The sequence below is a fragment of the Clytia hemisphaerica genome, unplaced genomic scaffold (assembly GCF_902728285.1).
Source record: "Clytia hemisphaerica strain Z4C2 unplaced genomic scaffold, Clytia hemisphaerica genome assembly, whole genome shotgun sequence".
NCBI classification, from domain to species: domain Eukaryota; kingdom Metazoa; phylum Cnidaria; class Hydrozoa; order Leptothecata; family Clytiidae; genus Clytia; species Clytia hemisphaerica.
This window is the reverse complement of record NW_027104090.1, coordinates 708,446-728,432: the sequence shown is the minus strand read 5'-3', so window position 1 is coordinate 728,432 and position 19,987 is coordinate 708,446. Positions and strand designations below refer to the sequence as shown.

The window sequence follows — 19,987 nt, the reverse complement described above, 5'->3', positions numbered from 1 at the left end:
TTATTAGTCAGTACATAACACACGATCAAAGCAAAAGTAAAGCGTAGACCCTAGAGAAAAAAGTTACACTTTGAGGAAGGGGATGTGATATAGCTTGAAAAAATTTTAAAATCTCTCCTATTCAGACAAAATGTAAGGAAACTAATGAGTTTATAAAGGTAAGCGAGTCAAACATTTACTTTCGATTTCAAAAACGAGATTTGACTTGTATATCTACACTGTTAAAATCGCCCTCAGGCGATCGAATAATGTGAACGAATTGATGTTTAATTTTTACCACAGATGAACAATGATTAAAATGATAATAGTAGAACAATGAATGAATATGGATAGCCATTCCAGACCGGGGTCAAATTGAAACTATTCTGGTGGCAATCAAACCTAGTTCATCTTGTAGAGCTCCAAAAAAGAAGATAAGCGGTTCCGGAGATATTGAGATTTTGGTTCTGACATTTGAGGTTGACAATTTAGCCCAGAAATGGCATATGAAATGGCACCGAAATATGCTGCGACAAATTGAAAATTCAAGCTTTTGTATTGAGTCGAGATATTCCAGATATCTTCATTTTGACTGCAGACTTTTACTGTATCAAATTCTTTTTGTAATGGCTTGCTAACACTACAAGGAAGAAATGAAAAGACATTTTTTTGAAAAAGAAGACGTTGCATTGCAAAAAAATAATAAAAACGTTATAAAGCTGAAGTTAAAATTGCTGAACCTACCTAGCTTTGTAATCAAAGCGCTGCGGAGGAAGAAATTCCCCATGGCATATAAATAACTGTTTTAGGCTAAAAAAAGTGTCAAATTTTTCAGTGGTACCACTCTCTATAATTCTAGTCCTCATTTTCAAGCTGAAAATGCTTTCCAAAGTATGAAAAGTAAAAAATAATAACTGTAATGAAAGAATTAATTTCAGAGAGTAGCACCAATTGGATTTCTCAGGTATTTTCTGATAAATATGGAAAGTTTCACTGTCTGAACATTTTTTCCCCCACAGCGCTTTGAAATCAAAGATGAGTTGTGAAAATTTTTGTGTCCCGCAGATCTAATTTTTCTAAAAATGGCCTTAGTTGGAACGAATTTTTAGACAAAAGTGTAGAATATTACACCTGCATATTATATATGGTTGGAAAGCTAAAAGAAAGCTCTAAATTACTCAAAAATAATTAATTTTATAGCTCAACTACACAAAGAACAATTGTTTGTCAAAGTTGGACCTAAAATTGAAGATTTTCATGAGCGTCAAATAAAAAACAAGCAAACCCGGAATGGCTAAATGGACAAAAGTGATTATTGTTGGAAATTGAATTGGCAACAAAATTCCGCTGTAACTAAATAATTCAACAATCGTCATTCGGCATACTCTACTCCCAACAAGAATACATAAAGATCCTGTATTATAGTACTTTGACAGTAAGTACATTTTTTTTTTCATTAATTGTGCTTTTATAGATCTATTATGCAGTTTTATGTTTAGCGTTTGTTCTTGTTGATACTTACCAGGCACTATTTGGGAAATCATTATCGGAAATTGAAAGAACCTTTTGTGTACTATTTTGAGGAAATTTCAGTACACTCATTATATAGAATCTAATTTCATGTTTCTTATTTTCCATTTAATCTTATTTTATGAATGTGGATTCGTTTACCTTGACAACGCAATATTACCTCGTTACTGCTACTATTACCTATCATTATGGCGCGCGAAAGCGCTAAAAATACTATCGTTTTTATAATACTATCTTTTCTAGTGCAATACTATCTTTTCTAATATAATACTATCTTTTCAATTATAATATTATCTTTTCTAATAAATAATACTATCTTTTCAAATATATAATACTCGTAAAAGTCGAGTTAATAAGTTTGAGTTGAAAAACTCGAGTTCGAATTATAAGCTGCATGTATTTTGTGACGTCACAAATATACCATTTTAACGTGATCTCACAATTCCCAACTTGAAAATGTAAGTTAAAGACAAATTGACGGGTTAAAAAGGAGGTCTGACTGCCGTGTCAAAAATGTGATGACGTTCCAAACCGTTTGCAGCTTTTTATATCATTAAACAAAAGAATAAAACGCGCGTAACATCAGTTGATTGTCAGGGCGATTTTGAAAATTGGAGCCTCTAGATGGTCTAAAAACGCATCAAAATAGCTTAATAGTTGTGATATATAGGAAGAAAAAAATATTATCAAATTCGGTTTTTCCAGAAAACCATTTTGAAAAAATTATTGGGGGGACATTGCCCCCCCCCCTAGTCTCCCGGTTGCTACGGCACTGCTCTCAACTTGACTTTTTCGTAACTCTACTTTTTTAACTCTACTTTTCTGAGCCTCGAAAATATAGCAATAAGTTAAAGAAAAGAAAGTAATAAATTTCAAAAAAATATAGTATTATATTTGAAAAGATAGTATTATATTTGAAAAGATAGTATCATATTTGAAAAGATAGTATTATATTTGAAAAGATCGTATTATATTTGAGGAAGATAGTATTATATTTGAAGAAGATAGTATTATATTTGAAAAGATAGTATTTTATAGCGCTTTCGCGCGCCATAAAAACTTGAGCAAACGGCTTTAAAGCTTCAAAAGATGTAGAAAAATAATCCCCTTGATGAAAATCATGTGTTTGATTTGCCGAGTTAAAAAAAATAAATGACAGAAATTGAAGCTTGCAACAGATTTACACTGGAAATACTTTGGTACAACACTAACTTATCACATCTGACTAATCGCTTGAGCCGCCATCTTGAAACACCACATTATGATCTGTAAAAACAACGCACGCTAAAAGTACCCAAAAAGTTAACCCGATCGGAAGAAAGTTTAGAAATCAAAGTGAGATCGGGAAATCGGATTTTTTTTTGCCGTCTTATGGTGGAAGAAGAACCGAATTTTACCAATTTGAAAACTCAGCTTAGGCTGACCAATAATTTGGGTACCATTTTTTTTCGGACACTTTGGTGTGATTTTCGGACAAATATGACGATCTCAGGCAAAAATTATAAGGTCAAAAATTAATTAAAATTTTAGCTTGAGAAAAAAGAGATCTGTTGTATATTTTTGGAAAGCTCTCAATAAATTAAGATTAGAGATATATTGCAAGTATAGGTGATTTCTGTACTTAACTTGAGAAATTAACCCTTAAAAACAGTGTTTTTCAGCCAGAAACAGCCTGTTGTGTCCAGTCTTTGCGCTTTAAGAAGCTCAATACCTCGAGTTAGGTACCGAAATCGCCTATACTCGCGCTATATCTCTAATCTTAATTTTTTGAGAGCTTTTCAAAAAAATACAATAAGTATCTATTTTCTCAAGCTAAAATTGTCATTAATTTTTGACCCTATAATTTTTGCCAGAGACCGTCATCATTTGTCCGAAAATCACACCAAAGAGTCCGAAAAAAAATTGGCACCTAAGTTATTTTGATCACCCTACCCCTTACTCTCGTGTACCTAATAGCCGGGGGGATTGGAATAAACGGGGGGTTGGAAAAAATCTCAAAACTTAATAAGCGCCCCCCCCCCCCGGTTGGAATAAAAATGTTCTGGGTGAAAAAAATTTGAAAAGGAGGCTATTACAGCGGAATTAGGAAAAAAGAGGCAACTTTCAAAAACATTTTCCCAAAAAATTAATAAGCAGGGGGGTGGAATAAGAATGTCCTGGGTGAAAAATTTTCAAAAAATTAATTAGCGGCGGGGGACGGCTATTAGGTACCCGAGAGTAGCTTTCCAAAAATGTATAACAAGTGCTTCACGGGAAAGATCACAGGTGTAGATAGGACGAACAGAAATATTGGTTATACTTACTATATTTTTTGCCATTGTTGGGAACTCATTGTTAGCAAGTTTAGGATTCATTTTTTTAATGACCTTCTCATCCACAGTTTTACGGATTGAAAGACTAAGCCATTGGTTTAGTGCTCTTTCGTATGCCACAATATAAGAGGAGAAATAACAATTCATCTTTTTGAAAGATGATCTTGCATTCCCTTGAAAAGCCCAACCATCGATCAAATGAAGCTTGATCAAGTCAACTTCTATAAGATAAAGAACAAATGAAAGTGAATCCCCCAAGAGAAGTATTACCTTTACCAACTGACGAAGGGTTATTTACCTACCAAACTCTTTGCCAAAATTTGTATATGAAAGGTGACCCTGAACTGGACCAAATTACTTTCGTCTCTCAAATGCTGTACAGCGAGTCCTAAAAATACCTGCTTCAGAACAAGAGTGCGAGTAGAAATTTGTGTGTGTACCGGGAAGTTTCCTTCGACCTAACATATTGTCCCATGATCTTCATTTAATTTAATTTAGTTAGGAATTGGTCCAAATGAAATTTGAATTTGAATAATTACAGTAGTTCAAAACAAAAGTTATGATCACTTGAAGTAAATAAACAAAATTATTCCTGTTAGGGTCGGAAAATTTTTATGCGATGAAAATCAAGTTATCCTAGAAAATCGAATTAGAGAGGGTAATCTGTATGTAAATGTATATAAATCGATTTGTATATAAGAAAGAGTTGCCTCAATATCTATAATAAATCGACTACCTTTTTAATCACTTACGTAAATAAGCGGATGGATAACGATGGACGTGTGCTCTCTCAGGTAACAAGCCTTTGTAAATCTTGTCGGAGTACTGGAAACCGGACATAACGCGTGAATTTTGAGTTTTGAATTTAGGGTTACTGATTGTTGGTTCAAGTTTGTTGTAATCGCCATGTTTTTGCTGGTCCATGTTGCCATCAGATATTTGTAACAGCTTAATTTTTTCATTCTCCATTCCTAAAGGCTGGCTGTAATCTGATCGGAAATGAAAAAAAAAGATTAAAGCTAGATTGACAGTAAAACGATGAGGTCTCAATTGCTATGAGAAAAATGCTGAGCTTGCAAAAAATCATCAATAAAACAACTAGCTGGATGTTGATTGGACCTACCTGATGATGAAAGTAAGATATAAATAAGGCAAAAAATAACAATAATCAGTCAGAAAATAAAGCGTTAGGAAAAATGCTTAACGCATTAAATTTCACAAAATCTATATTATAATCGCTATATCAATAAACCAGTTTTTCCGGCGATTCTCTACTCATTGTTAATTTACATCTTTGTGCAGAAATTAAAAAAAAAACTATCTACAGTAGCGTAGACAGGGGTGAAGGAATATTCGCCTAGGAGAGCAGATTTAAACGACAAAGTATAGTAATTATGTTTTTATACCACGAATAGGTAAGTGCTTTGTCGAAAAAATCTGCTCTCCTACGCAGATCGATCTTCACCCCTGCCTACGTTACTGATCTACAATTCTTAATGGAAAAAAGATTTTGCATTAGTGTATAAATTGGCCTCAAAGGTTATGTTTTTAAATAAGAGTGATATTGTTTGCTTACTCGTCAATTTTTATTTACAAGCTTTTTCACATTGAATTGACACAGATGTGGAGCAAAATTGGTGAGAAAGAGGAGAAGAAAATCATGTGTCTGATATAAAACGGAAACTCTTATGTAAAACTAACATCGTTTTTATGTCTGAAGAAGTAAACATTTGTGAGATAAAAAAGTCATTACTCTTTAAAGTGATTGAAATTTAAAGATTTTAATTTTTTTTTTAATTTATGGTACATAGAATTTGATTTTTAGTGAATGATATATACCCTAGAAATCACTTAAATTTCCTTTTGAAATGAATAAAACTAACCATCACATTTATCCCACGTTCGAAAATCATCAAACATTATATAGCCGTCATCTCCTTTCCCATCAACCAATCGTAGTCGAGCTTCTTGGCCATAAAATTCATTACCGAGAGACCAGTACACTCGTTTGAGACGATCTTGCTCTTCAAAGTTATAATTATATCTTGATCTTGGATATATTTTATACTCACGTACCACCTGTGTAGACGAAAAGTGAAGAGATTAGAATGGTACGAAAATTACTTCTGCGGAACAAATCTGAAGAAAAAATTTTTGGAAATTTTTTCACAATATAAATGACATTCTAAAAAATCAAAAACCCTTTTTTATATGAAAATTGTATACCTTAATTCCATTAATTTTCGCACAGCTTGTAAAATAAAATATTCACGCATCCTTTAATTTTGCAATTTCTGGAATATTTTCTGAGTGTTTTTGATGATTTAAAGTGAGTTTTACTCACTTCAGTGTGTATTCAAGCTAGATTTTACATCCCAGAGGCATATTTACCATGAATCATGAATCGAGGTCCCGTTTTTATCAAAAAAAGCCCTAAGATGAAATTTCTACGCGTTCAGAACGATCATTAAGGTAATTCTTCAAGTTCTTTGTTCATTTTCTGAAGGTTTGTGATTTTTTTCTATTCGAAATTATTCAACTTCTGAAGTTCTTTTTAACGAGCAATCTAACTGAATCACATTAAAGGAAGAAATTTTGGCGGGAATTTAATTTAGTGGAAGTTTTTTCAGAGGGAATCAAATTTGGAAAATTAAATTTGGCGGTTAGCTTAAAAATTAAATTTGGCGGTTAGCTTGAAAATTAAATTTTGCTGGAATTTAAAATTTGGACAAAGTCGGTGAGTTAGGTCTAGATTTTTGAAAATCACAAATCACAAATTTGCGATCAATAGCACGCATTCTCAGGGATTCACTTGTGGATTTTCAGTTGACCTATACCTTAAGGTTTCAGGGTCCGGTTGTGACGTAATTAAGTAATAACCTAAAGATTAATTATCAAGAACAATGTGAATTATGACGTCATCAAATTATGACATAATAATTCAAAAAATAGCTACACGTTTTTTTTAAGAAACTAGTTTTACCAAGCAGCCTCAATGTTTCTTAAAAAATCGGCCTTTTGAGCCTTAAATGTTTCTTACATATTTCTAAACTTTTTGACATAATCAGCCACATGGAAGGCTGGATTTGAAGGTTCTTAAAAAGACCGGATTAAAAAATTTTCTCATTCTCAGCCTCAGCATGTTTCTTAGTTTTTAGGCATTCTGAGCCTCATGTTTCTTAAAAGTGTGTTTCTTAAAAAAAACACGTGTATACAGTGCCGTAGGAAGCATTTTTCATATTGGGGGGGGGGGGGCTGAAGTTTAGTGACATCGCGCATGGTTTGGCCTGAGGGGGGGGGATTTTGAAAATTTGAGCTCTAAATTGCTTGAAAATGCACTCATGCATGTCGTCATCGAATTCGATCAAACTTTGACGTCATAGCAACAACTTTATTTAATTTTTGGGGTTTTATTTAATTAGGTCACAACCTGATTCATAAACTTCAAGGTATAGTGGAACTTTTGAGCCTCAAGTTGACCTCTGAATGTGGCAGCTATTGATTGCAAAAACTTAGCGTAGATCGTTAGGTTTTTGAGACTTGCCTTAAGTCACCCGAGTTGTCCAAAAACACTATTAAAAAAGGAAACACCTGTTTTAAAGCCTGAAATAGCACACATTTGGGGGAAGAAATAGAGCAACTTAAATTTGGCGGGAATTTAATTTGACGGATGACAGAAAAATTAAATTTGGCGGGAACTTTCTTCCCTTAAAGTATCTAAAAATTTATAACAACTGCATCTTACAGTGTGTCCAAAGAAAAAGTGGACAAATTTTTATATAGAGTAAAATCCTCATAACTAATGCGAAATTTAATCACTTGTATACTAAATATTTCGATCTTCAAAACACTTTCAATTATCTTAGAAAGTGAATATCTATTGATTGAGCAGATGATCTTATTTCAATTATTCTAGGCCCAGTTAAGATGACGAGTATTTAAAACTTTGTATAAAAAATGTGTCCGCGTTTACTGGGACACACTGTATTTTGAGTCAGATATAAGTTCTTAAAGTATACCCGGCCGACAATGATGAGCTGAACACCGACATTCATATTTCTACCGAGAGCATTTCCGCCAATCAAAAATGAATATCTTGTAGCATTAATTCTAAATTTCGGCGAAGTGATTGATCCTTCAAGATTGAATCCTTGAAATCTGAAAACGGAAAGACAATTTTAGCCATACAGGATTGGGCTCTTCCAGAAAAAAAACATTACTGGTGACAGCATCGCATAGAGTACTGTGAAGTAGGGTAACTTGCATTAGTGGAGGGAAACTTGCTTAGCCATCAAATACCTGACCATTCAAAGCAGAAAAATTTCAAAACAAATGAACTACGCAGCTCCGCTCGCTGCTCTAATCTACCATTTTAGAATCTCATATCTGACGCGCGAGTATCTTTGGTGAGTTACTCGCCGACAAAACCGCAGGTAAATAAAACAGCGTGGTTGGACAATAAAAAATCATGCGAGATCATAAACTTTAAGATGGCAGGAATTCAGATGTTTCTTGATGGCTACTGGGCGTGTAATCTCAAACTTAATAATGATGCTAAACATAAATATGCATGAAATCGCTTTATAATTAGGAGATCTACATTTTAAAATTAAATCAGGTTTGTTTTAATTTAACTTTGTATTTTAAAGACCAACCAGATCATTCATTCGAGGAAAATACATGTTAGCCTCCACAGATACAAATTCTCACCCGATTTCACGGTAGGAGTTTAGTTTTAGACAATACCAATTGGAATCATGTGTCTAAAGTACACGCAAGCCTAGGGTACAACTTTGTCATGTTGGAGCTTTTTAAGGACATATCTCTTTTGATAGAATAAATTCACAAACAACTTATAAAGACAGCTTTATGTTAAAACTCAAAACAAAAGTTTTATCTTCAAATCACATAATCAACCTTTTGACTATGGTGTGAGAGCCCTTAAGGTTTTAACGAATTGGGACATATATTTTTAATCATTTTCTGACCATGACCATGATCACAGCTTTCTTTAAAATTTAACCTGAGATCAGATTGTTATTGTTTTCTGCCCACACCACTGAAGCTTTAAAGTGATGGGTAAAAACATAACAATCTGACGAATATGCAATCCCGATTTCGGAGGGTTCGCACTCGTTTCAAAGGACTGTGAATGACAACAAAGTTGCGTGATTGTGTTTGAAAATAAGGCGTCATATCAGGAAAGTTTAGTTTTTCTTGTTGTAGAATCTTCCGCAGAAGGACTATTTTCCTCAGATCATTAATTTTCAAGCTCCTTCAGAGGTTTACCGTACACATCATAAGAAAATTATGAACAGCTGTTATCGGCGTTATCAGGTTATTAGAATTAAGCAATAGAGACATTCTTTAAGAATTTTATCATGCATGTCTCATTCACATTTAGTTCGAGAGCTGTCGGCCTTTTTATTAGGTCATAAGCCTCAGAATTTTAACCATCCTCAACGTGTTCGCCGTATTGAAAACTGTCAAAAAAGGTTTGTCAGATCGAACACTAGCAGTCTCTTTGATCTCCACGAGTCCCAAAAAGAGGTCAAAAAGGGCCTAAATTTAGGTAATGAGCCTCATGGCTGAAATTTTACAGGTGATAAGTACAACCCTTAGGGACAATGAAAATTGAAAATCTAACCAAAAAATTCGGTTCCTTGACCTGGTCAGATGTCCCTGAAGTTTCAAAATTTGAGAATTTTCGGGGGGGGGGGTCGAAAATGACCCCCCCCCCCCCCCCCCCCCCCCCTTAGACGAAACTTTCTATAGCGCTTGATCTACTCAATATTTAGCGATGAAATTTGGATAGTGTGTCCATAACATCCAATTTCATAGTTTTCTTACTTTTTAATCAATTTAATTCAATTTTTTTTTATATCAGATGCTCCCTTTTTCATTTTCCATTGTGTCCATAACATCCAATTACACTTTAGGAAAAATTTATGTCATTTTTGATGACGTCATTGTGTCATAATGACGTGATCAGTTGCTCATCAATCGCTTATCAGTTGCTCAAAATGGCCAAAAGGGGACTAATTTTTTAGTTTTTTTACTTTTTATTCATTATATTTGGCAGATACCCCTTTTTCATTCTCCTGTTATCTCTTTAAGCTTGTAAAAAATAGCCTGTTTGAAAGAAAAAGTGGTGCTCTGGGTTTCCTCTTACACGCCAGATGAGTTTTGAATCAGTGATTCAGTATTTTGTTTTTTCTTACCTGTTTCTTTTCTTTGATATTGAAATCATCCCTTAAGATTTTCTACTTAAGTGAAGAAATTTTTGCAGAATTTAATTTCGCTGTTTTTTGACAAATCCAGGTTATTAAATTCCGCCAAACACAAATCCTCAAGATTTGAAAATCACCACTTTTAAGGTAAATAATGGGAGCATCTTTCAATTTATAAAGATTCCTCATTACGAGGCGTTTTGAAAATGAGACTAGGATTGGTGTAATACATCTCTGGGTTACAGCATTTTCAAGTCGTCGTGGAGTGACTCTAAATTTACGGATCCACCAACATTTTACCCAATGCCTAACTAGAATATATAGCTTTTTAATTATAGACGTAAGCCATTCTATGAGTTGATATCATTGCGCTAATCATGCCGTAAATGGCGCCCAAATTTGTGAAAATCGAAAATAAGGCTAAAAGAAAATCATCAAATCGAGGATTTTTAGTAAAATTACATTGAAACTGCTGTTTTAGTTAAGTTATGTGGATTTGGAGAGACAAATTGGACAAATTTGGCCAGTACGCAGGGTTCCAGAGGAACTAATTATTAAGACACTAAAATATTGACGATCAAACAAAGTTTTACTAAGTCAATGTAAAAATTCCTCTCTAAAACCATCCTCATCGGATTTAACTGAGAATAATATAATTTCTATCCTTGTCGGGCTTTCGATAGAGAACTTTTTATTCCCACTTTGTGAAAATGTTCCACCGGGACTGTTGGACAGGGTTGTTAAACTCCAACAATACACCTTTTTTATCTTGATGTAACTAGTGTTTTATGATGATTTTAGATTCAGAAAATTAGACAGTGGAATAAAAGAATAGTCCGTTTCGGCTAAATCTACCGCTACCAGTCGACTATAGAGCAAAAATGTTTGTATTTTCGCAAATGTAACGAAAAGAATCTTATTAGTGTTGCATTCAATTTATCATCGTTGATTACTTACTACAAAATCCTCGACTGGAGCCCATCCTCTGGGGTTAGATAAATAAATCGACAACATGCTAAGATCCAAAACATTTACAGTAGTCATTTTTTTTTTTGAATGTGCAAACAGGTCTCTGCGGGAAAACTTGTTACAGAAAGGGAATTTCAATGGTGTAATCATGGAAATCCAAAGTGCTAGATAGGAATCTTTAACCTTTACCAAGGGAGAAAAACTTGCCGTTAATATCACGGTGTATGAATCTTACACTGTGATGACAGATCGGCATTAGATTGCCTTAAAATCTATGCTGTAGTTTGTCGGGATCAATACCCAGCGTTTGTCTGAAATCCAGGCGGGTCACGCGCTTTAGATTTGAAATTTGTAGCTATTTTCCCACCTAAGAGATTTCTTACTCACCCTTCGGGCCTCGAATTCAAGTAAATTAAAGTAATCTTAATTTAGAACCATTTGCAGCACTTATTAACGACAAACGTTGGTCAGAATCACAAAAAAACGAGCTAAAGGGAATGGCTTCGAGCCTGATATTTCAATTGTCGAAGCCTAATTTTTAGCTGAGCTTACGGTAACTTGTAGGTAAATTACTGTGCACATCATAACAAAACGTTTCATTGTACGACTAAGATTTACAGATACCTAAATGATAAGAAGTTCTCACGATCACATAGGTCCTAGCCCGTGGAATCCTGAATGTAGTTTATTTATGACCTATTTCGTGAAGTATCCGTATCTAACGATGCAAACAAGCTGTTCTTTATAATTTCAAAGATTTTAGGAGAATGGAAAAGATAAAATAAGTAAAGTTAAGAAAAACTTAAAAAGGAGTCCACAATTTGGCTATTTTGAGCAACTGATGATGTCATTACAACACAATGACGTCATCAAATAATGACATAAATTTCCCACAAAGTGTAATTGGATGTTATGGACACACTGTCCAAATTTCATCGCCAACAAAATCGTGCGAACTGATATCTGATATCTTGGAAAGACCACCACGTCAAAACACCACGAAACCGTGTGGTAAATGCAAGCTATGCCCGAACATTGTCACCCAGTCGGAAATCACTCACAATGGTATCACTAAACGTGTAAGCAATGGTGGTAGCTGCAAAACCAAGAACGTTGTGTATGCAGCCAGATGCAAGATCCATGACAAGTTGTACGTTGGTCACACAGGAGAAGCCTTGTCAACGCGTTTTTCAAAGCACCGATACGACATTGGAAAGAGACCGAAAAATTCAGAGTTGGCAGAACATTTCCATCGCGACCACTCCTTTGCTGACCTTGAGGTGACGATCCTAGAAAGTGACTTTTCATCATCCTCCGCAGAAAGAGAACGAGCCGAAGATAAATGGATGTGCAGAGTCCAAACTCTGGCTCCATCAGGTCTCAACAAAGACTGCCACGGATACGCGAAAGAAGTGTACCAGATGTTCCGTGACGTCAAAAACTGAAGAAGTCATTGTAATGCCGTTCTAGCGTCGTTAAATTTAATTGTTAAACGTCTTTGTTATTCAAAAAAACTGAACATGCTCTAAGAGAGAGCGAAATATTTTAAACCAGTATGTTTTTATTCTGAGTTTTATTTCGTCCGCAATGCTGAATTGAAAGTTTATACTCGCGAAAAAATATCTTTTCGTTGAATTTTCAAAAATGTCGTAAATTTTGCAAATTTTCGACCACGTGAAAGTTTCTACTTGCGAATTTTTGTACACCTAAAGTAGCTTTGAAAATTTGATATTTCAGAAGAAGTAAACTAACTCAACAAGACGAAACACAAGACTAACTAACTCTAACACTAACCACGAAGGAAACAGTAAAGACAAAAATAGTAAAAACAAAAATTCCAACAAAAAGAAAACAATGCACCTACAAAAAATAACTATCATGTATAACAATGCCGATCAACTAACAGCCAATTCGATTGACTTCAAAATATGCCATATTTGCCCTGTTTGCCAACTATTTTGCATTCGATTGACAAAAATTTGGCAAATGTGGCAAAATTTGAGTGCCATAAATGCCAAATAAAAAAGATGTGGTGAATCTGGCATTCTTGGCATTTTTGGAACTTACCTCCATACGTCTCCATACAAAACACTGTTCCCACGAGACCTGTGTTCTTTTCGCTCCAATTTTGCCACTTTTGCCAAAGATTTTGAAAAATAGAAGACCTTCCAATGCTAAAGCAAAACAATGCCGATCGGCAATTTGATTGGTTAAAAAATCGTTCGCTTTACAAACGCCGACAGAAAACTGCTGACTAAGCATCACAAAACGGAAATCATAATGGCGGCGTAGCGATGTACAAATTTGCCATGAAGCTGTGATCTTTTGACATTGAAATTGTAGATTTGGCAAATTTGGTGAGTATGGCAAATTTGGAAGTCAATCGAATTGGCTGTAACAGGCTTGAAAAAAACAAATGAATTGATAAAACATATCGAAGATGAAAAACCGCTAATCAGTGCCATCAATGAAATGAAACTAAAAAGAAAAGAAAAGAAGAGATTAGTCCAAGACTAACAAATCCCAAATTTTGTTCTATATCCGACTGACTTCGTTCCAGACTCTCCAGGGCGTGGAGTGGCAATATATGTACATAACTCAATAACAAACCAAATCGTACACCTTAAAGGTTTTCTTGATTTTGATGCTTCCTGGAAATAAGAATCTCAAAATAAGACACCTTATTGTTTGGTTGCGTATATTGAAGTCCAACAAAGACTGACACCTCTGACAGCAACAACGAAAAGTTGCTGAAGCTGATGCGAAAACTCAGCTCGACGAAAAAATACAGCCTTAAATGTTTCGTTGGAGACTTCAACTTAAAGGATATGAACTGGCTACATTGGACTACGGAGTAAAGCGTTAGTAGCTTGGAATTTAGATCCATTGATTGACGAGATTGCTACTGCTATCAGCATGTTACAGAAAACACAAGATGTCGAAGCTCAGATGAAGCATCACTCATATTGACCGAGGAAGAAAACCAAGTCAGCAACATAAAATACCTCGCTCCACTGGGAAAAAGTGATCACTCGACGTTAGTTTTTGAATTCAATTGTTCGCTTGAGATCTTATCTTCAGCGAAAAAATACATGTACAGTAAAACAAATTTCGATGATATTCGAAATCATCTAATTCAAGAGAACTGGTGCAGGACCTTCATGGAAAACGGTAAAAACAAAACATCAGATGATTTGTGGAAATCTTTCAAAGGGAAAATGGACAAGATCAGGGAGCACTACATACCAACAAAAGACACCATATTGGAAAGCAAAAGGAAGTTTCCCACTAACTGGCGAAATCCGGAGACGTATTGCAGACAAAAAGAGACTTCACAGGAGCTGGATATCCAACATAAGGAATGAGGGTAGCAAAGATCTTAGATCATATACAAGAGCGAGTAACAAAGTCAAATCACTGATGCGCAAAGCCAAACGAACGATGGAGAAAACTATAACCGATAACTCCAAACAAAATCCAAAGTCTTTTTGGTCTTATGTTCTAGTGCAGTCTAAATGTGCCAAAAGTCATTAACATTGTACACGAAGGCGTACAAGCATGAGACTTTGCACAATTGTAGTTTAGGGGTCAAAAATGGATTTAAATCTCAGACCCAAAAAATTGGCACCTGTTTGTGTATTTTACAGACCAGAATAGGTTTCCAGGCTAAAATGAAAATTTTTTTCTCCAAAGTATGTCATGTTACATACCGTTGGAAAGCATGTTTCATGCCCGTTCAGAAAAACATTACAACCCATATCTGAAAATCAAGCCAATAAAAGTTATTGGGGAAGGTTGTTTGAAAAATGACCGAAAATGACGTAATTGCTGATGTCAGCAAAAACTCCAGGACCACCCAAACGTGTTTATTTTTGTGAAATTCAATAGAGTACCTCTAAGGTATTAAATACTATTGGTTAGATCAGCTGCAAGCTTATTTTACAATAGTTTTTTTGAGTATTGTTAGGTTGACAAATTTTGCCTTAGTAATGCTCTTCTACCATGGGCAAGCCCGGTGCAAACCCTTTAGCCTAAGGCTTTCGACCGGTCATGAAAACGCCATATTCTATGTCAAGTGAGGTTAACTCTCAAGCAAAGCTATCCATTTGGTCATTGAAAGATCCTCTATTGAATTTCACAAAAATAAACGTGTCTGCGTGGTCCTGGAATTTTTGCTGACGTCAGCAATTATGTCATTTTCGGTCATTTTTCAAACAACCTTCCCCAATAACTTTTATTGGCTTCATTTTCAGATATAGGTTGTAATGTTTTTCTGAACGGGCATGAAACATGCTTTCCAACGGTATGTAACATGACATACTTTGGAGAAAAAGATTTTCATTTTAGCCTGGAAACCTATTCTGGTCTGTAAAATACACAAACAGGTGCCAATTTTTTGGGTCTGAGATTTAAATCCATTTTTGACCCCTAAACTACCATTGTGCAAAGTTTCATGCTTTTACGCCTTTGTGCACAATATTTGCACAACTAGACCGTACTATTCGTAGTAAACTCAAAACCAAAACAGGTGTTTCTCCACCTCTGCTAAACCCAGAAGACAAAGCGTTAGTGAAGTTCAATGATGTTGAAAAACCCGAAATACTACAAGATCAATTCACCAGTATTTTTACTATTGAGCCTGACAATGAATTGCCACCATTTGATCTAAGAACAAACACCACTGTATCGGACATGCAGATATCAGAACATGCAGTAATGAAAAAACTTCTCGAACTCGATGCTGATAAGTCATGCGGTCCAGAATCCACTCACGATTACTTAAAGAATTGTTTTATGAAGTTGTTCCTCCCTTAACAATGATAATGAACAAATCAATGCAAGAAGGCTGCGTGCCGGTTGATTAGAGACGTGCCGAGATTTCACCTATATATAAGAAAGGAAGTCACAATATCGCAACCAACTATCGCCCAGTAAGTTTGACTTCAATTATCTGTAAAATGATGGAATATGATGGAATCAATCATTAAAAGACGTTATCATGGAGCATCTCACCGACGAACAACTTCTAACACAAGAACAATTCGGATTCCTACCAGGTAGATCGACTACTACGCAACTTTTTGGATTTCTAACAGATTGTGCCGACGCTACGGCATCTAACGAGGTCACCGACACCATCTACTTTGATTTCGCGAAAGCCTTTGATACCGTTCCACACCGCTGTCTGATGAAGAAGGTCAGAGCATATGGGATAAGCGGAAAATTATGGGAATGGATAAGAAGTTTCTTGAATCAACGTACTCAAACTTTTAACGTCAATGGTGTGAAATTGCAACCCTCAAATGTGTTAAGTGGTATCCCACAAGGCAGTGTACTCGGCCCTTTACTGTTTGTTATATATATCAACGACCTCCCAGAAACTGTTAAATCCAACGTGCTGTTATTTGCTGATGACAGTAAGATCTACAAGAGGATAAGAAGCGCCTTTGACGCCGAGCTTCTTCATCAGGATAAAAAGAAGTTGGAAGAATGGTCAAAAAGCTGGCTATTAACTTTTCATCCCGAAAAATGCCTTGTATTAACACTAGGTAAATTCCGCAACATCGTTCATGCCCATCCATAATAACCTCAATGGCAAAATACTTGAACATGTGGAAGAAGAGAAAGACCTCAGGGTTACTTTTGACGAGCCACTATCTTCCGAACCACACATCGCAACCAAGGTTAAGAAGGCAAATAGTATTGTTGGTTTGATTCGCAGAAGCTTCTCCTACCTAAATAAAGATATGTTCAAGACCACGTATGTTCGTCCTCACCTTGAATATGGCCAAGCAGTCTGGACACCTTATCTGAAGAGAAATATCACAGCTGTAGAAAGTGTTCAAAGGAGAGCGAGTAAGTTGATCGATGGTTACCAGAACTTAGAAGACCAAGAACGTTTGCGCAGACTCGGTCTTCCAACGCTTGCATATAGACGAGAGCGGAACGACATGATTGAAATATGCAAACATTTCAATGTCTACGATATATCTTCGCTACACAAAACCTTTCAGCACCAGACGCGTGTCACAAGGAAGATGGTGTGAGAGGTGCACAGTTCCTTGGAATAATCTACCAGCCGACGTCGTCAAATCCAAAACCGTGTTCCAATTCAAGGTTAACCTGGACAAAGCATGGAAAGAATGACCGCAAAGATTCCAGCAACCAAAGGGGTTAGAAGAGAATTTTGGAATTCCGACTTAACATAACGTATTTTTTCTAAACAACTTTGTTGTAGATACTTTCGGAGAGGCAGAAATGCCTGCGAAGGAGAATTCATTAAATAAAAATAAGAATAAATAAAATGAAAATGAAATAGATAATGAGTGTTCAATTTCAAAACGCTCTTTAAACTTTAAAATGTTCAAAAAAGAAGATACAAAAAAATATTTTCACGGCTGTCATCTTAAGGTGGTAGTCTACCGAGAAATGGAAAATCATCGAAAAAATTGTCGAATTTTGGTTTTTGGGTGTTTTGAGATCCTTAGGTCTTTCTGAACATCTCCTGGAAATTTCAGAGAGATATCTTTATTTTTCAGGTCGCAGTGAGCATTTTTGTCCTGCTGGGTGCTTGAAAAATCGCCCTAGCAACGGAAAAAATCCCGTTGCTAAGGACTTATTTTTTCAATCTCGGCCAAAAGAAAGCTCTTTTTACGCCCTTTTCGGGCGTCAAAATATTATTTTCCATGGCATTACGTCATCCTTAAAATTAAAGATGGTAGCTTAAGTAGTGTAACACATCAAAACAAGCTGAAAAGCAAGCTGCTAGCATGATTCTGCAGATTTCTTGGCAGGTTTTAGATCAAAACTTAATTTCTTTGATGGAAATGATTTGTTTAAATGAAGAATAGACTCTACAGAAGCCATAAAGTTGCTGTACATTGGTTATGTTGCTGGATTTCTACGAAAAACATTTAAGTTGCCACCATTTTGTTTTGAGGAGCATATAGGCGGTGTGTGCTTTTTGGTGGCTCACATAATGTTTTGTAGTGGATTTAAATGTAACTGAGATATTTCCAAGCACAACATGATGTAACAGAGATGGAAATGTGCATTATAATGAACTGGACCTAACTTCTGGAGACGCACATTCTCATCTGACACCCGTCACTCATAACAGCCTTCCTTCGGTCAAGAAGCCAGCTCATTGCTCATTGTCATCTAGTCTATGTGAATAAAAATATGCACACAAAAAGTTTTCATGCCTACAGAGAGTTATGCTGGACTTTCAATGAACATTTTGACACACTTATGTGGCTGTTTTCACCCAAATTTGATTGTTTATCGCAAGATACCGCAAACTTTGCTATGTATACATGACTTTAGCGCAACATGTTTTTGTTGATTTTTGGATATTTATCAATTTTTTGTGAAATGTTTTTACTTTAACTTTTGAAACCTGACTGGTTGGATGAGTATTCAGTGAAGAAATTTTTTGAAAAGAGCTTTCCAACTTAAAATAATACCCATTTTTGCAGACTTTTGCCTTTTTCTTTGATTTTCTCAAAACGCGTTTCCGGGGGTTTGCATTCACCTTGTCAGAATATCTTAGGATTGAGAGTAGCTACAGACTTGAAATTTTCAGGGAAGTTTCCTTACATGATTGTGGATTGAATGAATGGATTTTAAAAGTTTTAAAATTGGTGTTTCCTGATTTTTAATCTCAAAAAAGCGTTTTTTTCAGTTTCTTACCCCCTGGAAAAAAATTTCAATTTTTTTTTTCACTCATTCCAGACCTTTTCTAAATATTAGTCATTTAAAAAAAAAACTAACTTCATAGGTCAAGCCGACTATTCAGAAAACCTGACACAAGCAAAATGAAGTATTTTACCCCCTGGCTGATTTTACCCCCGTCTTTGGTTATTTTTAGAATTTTTTTTTATTTTTAGAAATGTTAATAGTTGATATACATTTCCTGAAAATTTTATTACGAAATGTAAAGAAGTTCTTGAGTTATTGCAAAAAATGTGATTTTTTGACTTTTGAAATCTGGCGGTAGACTACCACCTTAAGGCTGATAAACCAGCTGCGCAGGAAGGTCAGCCTAAATTGCTTAATATGATTAGAAAGATATGTTGTTAAAAATTGATATGATTTACTAAAACGAGAGTAAAAAAATCATCAAATTTACGTTTGTATACAATATGGATTAACGAAAATATGCCATGTTATAATCTGTATGACAGAATAATTATTCGTCTCTTAATTAAGATAGATATTTAGATAATAAAAATTAGATATACAGATGAACAGCAACAAAAGGCTACATCAACAATAGATTCAAGAAAATAAAAATCCTTGCAAGGAAGTTAAATGCAAGGCATACTGTACTTCAAAAATCACAAAAAACTAATACACTTTTCATTTTTTATTATTAAGCTTAGACTTATAATTATATTCAAACGACACCTAAAATACTATCTAAAATTTATTCAAATTTAAAGTTTTATGTTTAGCATACCCGGTGTCGTCCAAGAAAGACTGTAATTAGTGTACTGTATTTTCCCTAATCTGAGCCTAAATATGCTTAAAAGTGCATTTAATCCATTTATATACATTTATTATTTATCACTATTAGTCCAGAATGTAGTCCATCAAATCACAGTGAAAAAATGCAATTATCTCCAAGTCAAAAAGAACAAATGCAATGACTGGTTTCAAATCGCAGCGAAAACTTTAGTCTAGAAAAAATCATTTTTACGTGAATAATTTGATGAAGAACTTCGGTCTTTCTCAATTTCACATAGGAGCGGTTCTTTAATATACTTGATCAATTTCCATTTACGCTTTATTATAATTATCTCCAAGTCGGTCCAAAAAAACAAAACGTAACTGCCAGTGAAAAACGCAAGTCTAGAAAAAAATCATTTTTGCGTCAATAATTTGATGAAGAACTTCTATTTTTCTCAAATTTACATAGGAGCTGTACTTTAATATACTTGATCAATTTCCATTCACGCTTTATCA

General features: G+C 35.0%; 1 protein-coding gene across 2 annotated transcripts in view; it reads right to left on the bottom strand.

Annotated features, from left to right (window-relative positions):
• LOC136812759 (uncharacterized) overlaps positions 1-19,987 on the bottom strand; it is a 232,255-nt gene that overhangs the window by 146,304 nt on the left and 65,964 nt on the right. For both annotated transcript variants that reach the window (XM_067069283.1, XM_067069284.1), the window contains 4 exons: positions 7,841-7,979; positions 5,705-5,900; positions 4,574-4,810; positions 3,813-4,042 (listed from right to left, as the gene is read on the bottom strand). In XM_067069283.1, the coding sequence (XP_066925384.1) occupies positions 3,813-4,042; positions 4,574-4,810; positions 5,705-5,900; positions 7,841-7,979 (802 nt within the window). The remainder of the gene's footprint in view (positions 1-3,812; positions 4,043-4,573; positions 4,811-5,704; positions 5,901-7,840; positions 7,980-19,987) is intronic.